General features: G+C 43.4%; 1 protein-coding gene across 1 annotated transcript; it reads right to left on the reverse strand.

Annotated features, from left to right (window-relative positions):
• Positions 1-1,526: 1,526 nt before the first annotated feature.
• Positions 1,527-11,308, reverse strand: LOC129329385 (zinc finger protein 345-like). The gene is made up of 2 exons (XM_054978936.1): positions 11,262-11,308; positions 1,527-4,254 (listed from the first exon to the last, which is right to left on the reverse strand). The coding sequence occupies exon 2, from the start codon at positions 4,187-4,189 to the stop codon at positions 2,258-2,260; it is 1,932 nt and encodes a 643-aa protein (XP_054834911.1). The 5' UTR covers positions 4,190-4,254; positions 11,262-11,308; the 3' UTR covers positions 1,527-2,257.

Consider the following 11,308-nt stretch of genomic DNA (forward strand, 5'->3'; position numbering starts at 1 on the left):
ATGACATTTCCAAAATACTTTTAAATGCAGTTTCTCATTAAGCCTTCAAAATCAAGAAGCCTGTGCAAGCCTTTAAGAAATTGTTTTGATTTATGTAATTTTTGTGAATCTTAATTGGTTATGATAACGTTCAGCAGCTTTTGGATAGGTATATAGGCAATTTTGTTTATTTACACAAAGAAGAATATAGTATTTCACGTGAGGACTTTGATTAAATTGTAGTAGTAGTTAGATTATCATGGTGGTTATTCCTTAATCTTCTCTTCTTTGTACCAAGATCTCTCTCCTTTTTTTACCTGGTTAAATGCATCGCCAGGGGGAATCTCTGCACATGAAAATGAAATCTTGCCCTCGTCATAGTTGACTTATGGCAACCCCTGGCAGGATTTTCATGGCAAGAGACTAACAGAGATGGTTTGCCATTGCCTGGCTCTGCAACCCTGGTCTTCGTTGGCAGTCTCCCATCCAATTACTTACCAAGGCCAACCCTGCTTAGCTTCTGAGATCTGACGGGATCAGGCTTCCCTGCCCATACAAAACTGGAAATGCTTTGTTTTCTAAATGCAGTTTTAAAAGTTTTCCATATACAGTTTAAGTAAAGAAGAATTCAACTACCTACAGTCCAAATGGTACAGTCTTGGAGTTGGTTTACTACCACTTTCTTTGCTGTTTGCAAGAACGAGACCTCTTCCCCACTGATTACCTTCCAAATAAACGTGCTTTGGATTATGATCTGAGAAGCCCAGAACTACTACCCACATCCTTTCAAACACACAAATGAAGCTGAAAGATGTATAATTACTTGAAGAAAGGAAGTGTTACCTATTTGAAAAAAACCTCCCTGTATAAGAATGACTGGACAATGGAAAAGGTTGCAAGGGGTGGAAAATGCTTTTTAAAAAGCTGGATGTACACAGACTAATTCAGATGTAACGAATAACTCCTTCCCTTGTTTTGGAGATATCCACAATCCAATTTGTGGCTTCAGAAATAAAACGAAAAGTATTAATGGATGTTCAGGCAAGCAGGTATCTCATCTAATATGGATACTCTGGTTGTTAGTAATGAATTATCACAATGCCTGGTCATGTGCCAAAGGATAATACCCTAAGCTCATGGATTTCAATGGGGTGAATTGTGCCTCTCTCATCAGAGGTTCATGCTGTTAAGTGCGCACATGTAGCATTTCCTCACTTAAGCTGTCAGCTACAAACTAGACACAGAATTCATAAGAGGCTGAACAGGATAGGATCCAAGCCACTCATTTAACTGGGCTTGCATGCACTTAAACATCCAGATGCCAACTAAGATTCAATGAAACCCATGTGCTTAATTGCTCCTTACTGTACACTGGCTTTTAAGTGCATACAAACCCAAGAGCTCTGACATACATAATTCGCTTTTTAGTGGGGACACTTAGAAGAATTTGCTAGTAGGGTTCTTTCTGGAAGACAGGAAAGTTTTGATAATGATCAAAACTTTTCTTCAGGATAAGCATCTCTGGATTTTCTTCCCTGCCTATGATTTATGACATTTATAAGCTGCCTTCTCCAAATGGGTCATCTTGCGGCTAATAAGACTTGATTTCAGAGTGAAGCTTTTTCCACAGCCCAATGTTGTAGCAAATCAGGTGATGGGTTCTCCAGTGTGAAGTTCTTCTGCAAGACCTGAATTTTAAATGAAACTCCTTCTCCAGTCTGAGCATGACTAAGGGGGCTAAAAATCATACAAACTGTAAACGAAGAGTTAAAATAGTTCCTGGACCACTGCAGAGAGCAGATGAGAAACTGCATAGCTGAATGCTAACCCGTGACAAAAAAAAATTCACTGTATCCATGTACAGACAAAATTAGAAGATCAGGGAGAAGGCTGAATTCTTTATATGCCCTTTTTCTATGGGTGGGAAAATTGTATTATTAATGGGTCAGAGCCAAACTACTCAAAGAACTGATCTTCTCAACCCACTCCCCCCCACTCTTCTGCAGCCCCCTGTGCCACCTGCAAAATACAGTGTGGTAGGAAATCCATAGAAATCCTGTCCCCCTTGTGCTTTCCTCCCTTTTGAGTGCTACAGTCGAGGAATGATTTCACCATCTCATTTGCTCTGTGCGTGTGTGAGTGTGAACGAGGACCATTAAGTCTTTGCAATGAGTGTCCTGAAGCTTCCAAGACTAGATGTCTACCAGGCACTTTTCCTATATAGAGTTCTTCTCCTAGAAAAGGTTCTTTTTATGTTTAATCATGTATGTATGCAATATCACTGAACTGTCACAAGATCTGTCTCCTGTACAAATTCTCTGGTGTGTAATACAGTGTGAGCCACAACGGGCACTCCTCCTTTGGACGGTGTATTCATATGATCACTCTCCTGTCTGGATTCACTTGCATGTAACAGATCCTCCACTGAGGCCTCTTCCCCAGCATGAAGGTACTGTTTCAACCCCACGTGAGTTCTCCCATGCCTAACAAGGTGCGATCTCCGGTTGAAGCTTTTCCCACATTCTGCACAATGATACGGTTTTTCACCTGTGTGGATTCTCTTGTGCCGAATAAAGTGAGATCTCCATTTGAAGCTCTTTCCGCACTCAGAGCATTTAAACACTTTCTCTTCTTGGAAGGAGCTCCCGGCTGTTATAACGACTGAGGTATCACCATAACTTCCATTGCCACTGAGGCACTGATATGACTGGCATCTTTCAAGGATGTCCTCCTGAGCATCCACACTGGGTATAAGGAGAGGGCTATGATTGTGACTGTCTTTGCAACCTGAGCATTTATAGGATGGGTCCCTGGTAATTATCCTGTCTTGAGGATTCATATTTGCAATGAGGAAGGAACAATGGCTGTAGCTGGTTTCATTGTTTGACCATTTATACAGCTGGTCACCTGTGTGTGTTTGACCACGTGGATTCAGACTGGCAATAAGGAGCGAGCCAGGACTGTATAGCTCTCCACTGTCCAAGCATTTATAAGGTTGCTCCCTTGTTAAAATCTGCTCCGGTGGATACATCCTTGTAATACAGAGTGAACTAGGATGACAACTTGCTTCGCCATCTGGCCGTTTGTACGGCTGGCCTCCAATATGGGTTACTTTGTGTGTATTGAGGTGTGATCTCCGATTGAAGCACTTCCCACAAATGGAGCATTTATAAGGTTTCTCACCAGTATGGATTCTCTCATGCCTGAGCAGTTCTGAGGTCTGGCTGAAGCTCTTCCCACAATCTGTACAGGAGTAGGGTTTCTCCCCGGTGTGAATCCTTTCGTGCCTCATTAGCTTAGAGGACTGGTTGAAGCTTTTTCCACAGCTGAAGCACATGTATGATTTCTCTCCTCTGTGGGCTGCTTCATGCCGAATGAGGTTGGATCTAATGCTAAATATTCGCCCACATTCTGAGCATTCGTAAATTTCTTTTTCCTTATGGGTCCTCTGGTGTCTGTTCAGTTTAGACTTTTCAATGAAACTTTTCCCGCACTTGGTGCATTTGTATGGCCTCTCCCCTGTGTGGGTTCTCTTGTGTGTCACAAGGTGTGATTTCCAGTTGAAACTCTCTCCGCACACAGGGCATATGAATGGTGTCTCCCCTGTGTGCAGCCTTTTGTGCGCTAAAAGAGATGAACTCTGGGTGAAGCTTTTCCCACAGTCTGTACAGGAATAAGGTTTCTCTCCTGTATGGATATTCTCATGCCTGATTAGAGTTGAGGCATGGCTGAAGCTTTTCCCACAGTCTGAACATTTGTATGGTCTCTCTCCTGTATGGGTAATCCCATGCCTAATGAGGTCTGATCTAAAACTGAAGCTTTTCCCACAGTCCGCACACGGATACGGTTTCTCTCCTGAATGGGTTCTCTGATGCCTGTTGCGGTTGGACCTTTCTGTGAAGCTTTTCCCACAATGTGAACATTTATATGGCTTCTCACCTGTGTGGATTCTTTTATGTGCCAAAAGGTTTGAAGCCTGGGCAAAGGTTTTCCCACACTCATTGCATGTCCTCGGACACGGAGATTTGCGGATTCGCTTGCGGACTGTGATTTTGGCAAGATTCTGGGAAGCTTCTGCACAAGGAACGGTATTATCCATTTTCTTTGCTACAGTATTTCCCAAATGCCTCTCTGCTGTGTGATGATTCACAGCAGTTGGTCCTTTCTCATTATACTGAGAAATCAACATTTCCCCTCTTCTCGGCAACATCTGTTCTTCTTGCTCAGTTCTTTGAGTCTGGAAAGCCTCTTCATTCTCACTTGACTGTCCATTGCCTATTAGAAGAAACAAAGAATTGTTTTTCCCTATTTTTTATTATTAATACCTACTCAATTATAAAAGAGTGTCTCATTTGAACTTGACCTACCTCAATGAAAAAGATATAAAGATTCATAGACCATTACTTTTACTAACTTTGCTTATCAAAATGTCAATTTCATCCATCTGCAAACTTTTAAGAAGTACCGATAGAGTCAAAACCAAAGTTGAGAGACCTACGCAACGAAACACAAATGTTCTGTCATTCAGCACAATTGCAAAAAACAAAGTTCTCACTTTGATTGGTCTTCATTTGTATTAAATGATGGTTGTTTGCATTTTTACTATGGAATCAAAGTCAGATAGGCAGATGAACTGATAATGATCTTGGCCGTGTCTAGCTTTAAACGAAATATATAGCTATAGCTTGTAATGAGTAAGCTAGCCATTAGTTTCAAAGAATCTATCCACATCCAGAGGTGGTCCTGAAATTCCCTGGAGAAGCAGCCAAACACATACACAAAGTTAATGGTCATGATTTCAAAGTAAAATTCTACTCCTCCATCATATTTAAGCCATGGACCTATTTCACCCATTGGCAGCTAGATGTAAATTAGAATTATGCAAGAAGGGGGCCTGCAAAAACTTATGGGGGAAGAGAAATCCCATTTTGCCCAGCCATAGCCCACTGATGGTAAGGCAAAGAACAGAAAGTACACTAGACATGCTTTTGACTATAAGCTAACGAGAGGCTCTGAGTAAACTTCTGTGGCAGAAAGATACTCAAATGGGAAATTGCGGGGGGGGGGGGGGTCCTTAGCAACCCCAAAAATGGAAACCAAGATCTGATGATGATCTTGACTGCCACATTTGCTATTAAGTTGCAATAGTCAAGCAAGAACTTTGGCCGCTTGTATTCAGAGGTATATTTTGCAAGTGCAGATACTACTTTGCCCTTCCTGGGCAGTTTTAAGCAATCCTGGAGGTCCCCAAATCCATTCATGGCCCCACTGTTCATATTTTTTTATTTACTTTCTGAGGCCAAGGTTGGAATCAGATATTTTTTCCTGTTATGTTTTAATTGCCTGCTTGCGATGACAACTCTCAAATTCTTTCTAAAATACAATCTTTCTTTTTATACCTTGAACTGATTAAATTGGGGTTCCTGTTACAGACGCCTTTCCTTGATAGTCACATTAGTTTGGAGAAAAGGGGATAGAAAGATCTCTCCCCCCACCCCCTCCTCCACCAGTAATACAAAATTCAGAGTAACCCAACAAAGCTGATAGGGCAGAAGGTTCCAGGTCACAAAAGAAAGCACTTCTTCACAGAATGCATCATTAACCTACGGAGCGCGCTGTCATGAGGTGTAGTGATGGTTACCAGATTAGATGTCTGTAGGAGGAGATTTGGTCTTTAAGATGTTACTGGAATTGAATCTTGCTCTTCTACTGCAGACCAGCACAGCTACCCACCTGAAACTTAAGCAAAAGGGCCACCTCTCCACTCTTCTGCATCGTCCCCTTGTACAAGGCCCTTTGACCTTGCTCCAGCAGTGTCCCTTGTCATCCCCCCAAATATACAGTAGTTTTCTTAAAATTCACAGGCATCTGAAAGAGAAATCAAGATCTGCTCGCTCACTCTCTGCACTGCTCCTCGTTTTCAAGTAGAGTCGCTTGCGAAGAAAACCACACCGCTGCTAGAGAAGAAATGGTCTCACAATTCCATCCAGAAAAACCACCCGAAAAGCAACAGAATTAATGACTGGCTTTTAGATTAATGCCATTGGGAACAAGATGGTCTTCCATGGCCTCACAGAGGCCATGGCAGTCCAGGCTTCTTCTAGAAGGGTGTTCCTGCAAACAAAACCATCATAAAAAAACACAGTGGTGTGGTAGAAGCAAGATGCATTTGGCAAACAGCTGGAAATGACAAAAAGAAAGTCTGATGGGCTGATTTTAGTTGGCAGGCTGGAATATAGAGGGAGGGACAGTCCCCACCAAATATGTCTGGCTTCGTCTGTGAAGCGCTTTACAGGTAAGAGCCAGCACTTTCTTTGACCTGAGATCAGATACAAACCGACAGACAATGAAGATGTTACTAACTGGCAAAATGTGCTGGAGGTGAAGCGCCCTGTCAAAAGGTGAGCAATCACTTTCAAAAGGTGAGCTATCACACATTATGAGAACTGAGGTTTCCATCATAGCTACATGGAAGTTGCTTGCTATGACAACCACTTTGGTTGGATAATTCATTAATTGAAACCTAGAGCAAAGGACTTGACAGATCTGATATATACTTTATGTTATAAGAAATATACCATGGAAATAGTACGACGCGGAATTAAAGCCAAAACAAAAACAACGAAGATTACCAAAAAAATTACTGATTTTTCTGATCCCCTCCCCTGCAAATTAGGTAACACCAATAAAAAGAATCTGAGGTAAACACAGGGTCTGAAATCTCTACAGCCGTTCACAGTAAGAGATCTGACTCAGCTGCTGAGGTACTACTGAATGTTTATGAACATTCCAGCTGCTAAGACATTTTAAAAAAACCTGTCAGTAAGCTTATGGTTGGTTGAGGGAAAGCCTTAAGCAGAGAAAGGGTTAGACAACCCTGTTAAAAGGTTTGTGAGAGCAGAGCTGTGGTGTAGATGTGTGTGTGTTTCTTTAAGAAAACTGTTGCTGTGAGAGGAGGTGTATGTAAGTCAGATAGCTATACTGATACGTAGTACCCAGTTGTATAGTCTACTGAGTCCCTGTCCCTTTACCAAAGCATCTCTTGGAACCATTTCCTTGAAGCACAACTCTATTGTTTGACTAAAAAAACGCTCCTGGATAATTCAGTTTTGCATAGTTTGAGGAAAGCCAAGAGAGTGGGAGCTTTCCTGACCTCTTCAGGCAAGCCGTTCCATAAAATGGAGGCCACCACACAGAATAAAGATATATGGCTGGTTGTTGCACATACATATTCAAGCACTGCCTGCACAGTGCCTTAAACCATTTTGGAAATAATTGGGATGGGGGGATTCTACCTGGTTGCACTTTTTTGAGCAGAATGCACAGTGAAGTGGCTTGACAGCTTTGTCCTTTGAGGATACATTGATCTGCACATGTATCCAACATATAGCCATGAACCAACCCCCATACAGCTAAATCATGTCCCCAATATACAGCTATATACAATTTTCTTTCTCTAAACAAAAAAGAACCTGGGGCAGAAACCATGCCCCTCCTACTTGTACTAATTTGGTGGTTTACTAACAGTTTCCATCTTCTTCTCTGCCACCTTCACATTTCCATCTGAACTCTGTCCCCAAAATCTCCACCAAAAAAGTGACATGCATACTGCTTCCTCTGAATGTTCGTCTTCCTCCTCTACTCACAAAGAAACAGACGGGCAGCATCTGTTGCCCATGTCTCCACCCCACAAAATCCCTCCCCCATGGCTAGCTCTTCCACATGGCCTGTCAGGGAATCCTGCCCAGTGCTGGAGAGAGCACAGAGGAGTCTCTGAATGGGTGCTGGGCTCCCAAACTATGCTAGTCACCACAGATGCAGCCGCTCTGACACCCACCTTCCCTAATATCAACAGATCTGCTACCTTACTTCATTCTCCACCCTCCTACAAGCATGGATATCAGATGCGTAGATCAGATGTCAATCCCACCTTTGTCTGGCCCCTTGTTGCACCTCTTCCAGCTTCCTTCCAGATGCAAAACAAGTTGGGGTATCAAAGACTTTGGGGGAATCTCTGGTTTGCTGCAGGCTGTAGCTGCCTTTCGGGGCAACTCGGCCCTGTTGTGTTGAGCTGAAAGAAAGGCACTCCGAGGGGCAAACTCCACCCCCCTTTCCAAAACAATGGCCACAGGCCAGCCAGTTTGCCAGACTGCAAGGGAAGGGGACTAAAACAGTGCCAGAGATAGCCTCACCTCTCACACACCCAAAATCTGCACAAAAACATGTGGCACAAATTTAAAGCTGGTCTGCAGACAGCCAGTAAGAAGAAATCAAAGTTACCAGCCAACTGGACAGCCACAGAACCCTACACAGAATGTGTGAGAACAGCAATCTGTGTCAGACCTACACAGTGTGCACAATGCTGTGTGCAGACCCAATGAGGGTCTGTGATAGACCAATGAGCTGAGAGTTTATTTTATCATCTCACTTTTCTCCCCAGTGAGTGCTGGAAGACTGCACATTCAGTTGCTAGTAGCCATGATTACTAAATAGCTCAAGAGTCAATATACCCCTGAATAAAAATGCTAAGGGCAAGCAGGGGAGAGAGGCTACTTCAAGTCCTGCGTAAGAGTGCCACAGAGGCCTCTGGCTGGTCTCTGTGTCTGTGCTAGGAGTGCATTTGGTCTGATTCAGCAAGGCTCCATTCACATTTATGTGTTAGCTCAGTGCAAGCTTCAGAATCACAAAGGACTCTTCATTCTAGCTGCTGGACGCTCAGCATCTGGGAAGGAAACAATCTTGTTTCGCCAAGCCAGCATTCTCTATGCGGCACAGAATTCTAGACCCAAGACACAGAAAATCCCCCCCCCGCACACACACATGTGCCTGGAGGATGAATTTGCCTCTGTGTCAAACATGCTTAAAATGCTGTTTTCCCTCAAATCACGTGCGACTGTCCCTCAGCCCCATCACACTGAGAGGCACACTTCTAGAACAGACTGCATAACTTCAGACTGCAGATGGAGGACCATCATTTTGGAAAGTTGTTACGAACTCCTAGCAAATTGAAAACCAACACTGCAAGCAAAGGAAGAAAGTAGAATCATTCTTCCTGCTGAGCTGGCTTGCTATTTGAAGGGAGGTTCGGGTGGGATGTTTGGGTTTATTTTCGAGGGGCGGGGGATAATATGAAGGAATATTCAAACCTAGAATCTACCACCTGCAATCTGAATAAGAATGGTCCACACCTCTCCCACATCATTTCCCTGCATGTGTGAGCCAGGCCTGAGTAGGTTGCCCAAGAAAACAGGCCATATGATTTAATTTGACTTAGAGCACCTCCTCATTCTAGTATGTGTGTGTGTTATGTGCCATCAAGTCACCTCCGACCTATGGCGACCCTATGAATGAAAGACCTCCAAAACATCCTATCATTAACAGACTTGCTCAGATCCTGCAAACTGGAATAAGTGGCTTCTTTTGTTGAGTCAAGACATCTCGTTTTAGGTTCTCTTTCCCTACTTTTAGGTTCTCTTTTCCTACTGCCTTCCACTTTTCCTAGCATTATTGACTTTTCCAGAGAAGCTTGTCTTCTCATGATGTGACCAAAGCACAATAGCCTCAGTTTTGTCATTTTAGCTTCTAGGAAGAATTCAGGCTGGATTTGATCTAGTATCCACTTATTGGTCTTTTTGGCTGTCCATGGTATCCGAAAAACTCTCACATTTCAAATCAATCAATTTTCTTCCTGTCAGCTTTCTTCACTGTCCAACTTTCACATCCATTCATAGTAATGGGGAATACCATAGTTTGGATTATCTTGGTTCCCAGAGAGACATCTTTATCTTTAAGGATCTTATCTAACTCCCGCATAGCTGCTCTTCCAAGTCTCAATCTTCTGATTTCTTCATTACAGTCTCCCTTTTGGTTAATGACTGAGCCAAGGAATAGAAAATCTTGAACAATTCCAATTTCCTCATTGTCAACTTTACAATTGTGTAATTCCTCAGTAGTCATTACTTTTGTCTTCTTGATATTCAGCTGTAATGCTGCTTTGGCACTTTCTCCTTTAACCTTCATCAGTGGTCATTTCAAGTTTTCACTATTTTCTGCCAGTAACATGTCATTTGCATATCTCACATTGTTAATGTTCCTTCCACCAATTTTCACTCCATCTTCTTCTAGATCTAATCTAGTTTTCCTTATGATATACTGTACATAGAGGTCGAATATGTAGGGAGATAATATGCATCCTTGTCTGACACCTTTGCCAATTGGAAACCATTCTGTTTCCCCTTATTCTGCCCTGACAACGTAAACTACTTAGGGTCCTCATTGGGAAGAATATAAATAAACGAAGACGTTTAGTTAATTATACTGGTTTCACTTGAAAAGATGCAGATTGCAAATTAGTGGAGGGGCTGTTGCTGTAAACGGTCACTGTTCCAACCTTGTATTACAAACTGGCCGTTATTCTACAGCCTTCTGCCCCACTTAGAGCCAAGCTACAAGTGACGAATGACACTTGCCTGGCAAGTGAACAGACTCACGTGTATTCCTCTCTGTTCACTTGCCAGGCAAGTGTCCTTCGTCACTTGTAGCTTGGCTCTTAGACTTTTCTTCTCATGTGGATGGACTGATGGCTCTTGAGGGGCCTCCAAGTCCACGAAAACCTGCGCCATCAATATTCGCGTCCAGACGCACCTTAAAGACCAACGGCACCAGAGCGGCATTTGCCAGGGAGTAAATCCTACACTGTGTAAGAGAGCTAATTGCAGAAAGCCCTGCAACTCTTTACGGCGGCAACAGACTTAACGGAACTTTCTCCCCCCTCCCCGGGAATTCTTATGGGAACACAAAGCCGGGGAAGGGGGCAAGACAGGGCGGGTCTTGTGGGGGCTTGATGGGAAATGCAGCCCCTGTTCTCTTGAGAGGCACACAAAGAAAAACTACACTGCCCACGTGCCAAAGTGCGGCTGAAGAGAGAGTAATGGGGGGGGGGTTTTAAATAGAGGTAACAGCCCCGGATTAAATAGGCCTTGTTCTGCTATGCCCCCAGGTGGGGACATGAGGAGAGGGGCAACAGACATTCAGGGATAAGGAAGATGAAAAAAAGAGGAGACTCGAGGAGACGCTGCAAAATCCTCTAGGATTGTCTGTAAAACACTTTGCAGGGCCCCCTCCCCCATTAAATACTTCTCCGCTTTAAAAAATGGGGGTGTGCTCCCCCCCTCAAATCCTGCTGGCATATAAAAGAAAAGCACGTCGTTGCAAGCCCCAGTTTGCAATGCAACTCTCCATTCCAGCGGCATCAACTTTTCCCTGCTCGAGGAAAACCGTACCTTCTTGCGATTGTTACGTAGCCCTGCCGGGAGCGGCTCAGCAGCCG

The sequence above is a fragment of the Eublepharis macularius genome, chromosome 4 (assembly GCF_028583425.1).
Source record: "Eublepharis macularius isolate TG4126 chromosome 4, MPM_Emac_v1.0, whole genome shotgun sequence".
NCBI classification, from domain to species: Eukaryota; Metazoa; Chordata; class Lepidosauria; order Squamata; family Eublepharidae; genus Eublepharis; species Eublepharis macularius.

Excerpts from the sequence above, each read along its gene's own strand:
- LOC129329385 (XM_054978936.1), bottom strand. The coding sequence starts at position 4,189 with ATGTTGCCGAGAAGAGGGGAAATGTTGATTTCTCAGTATAATGAGAAA.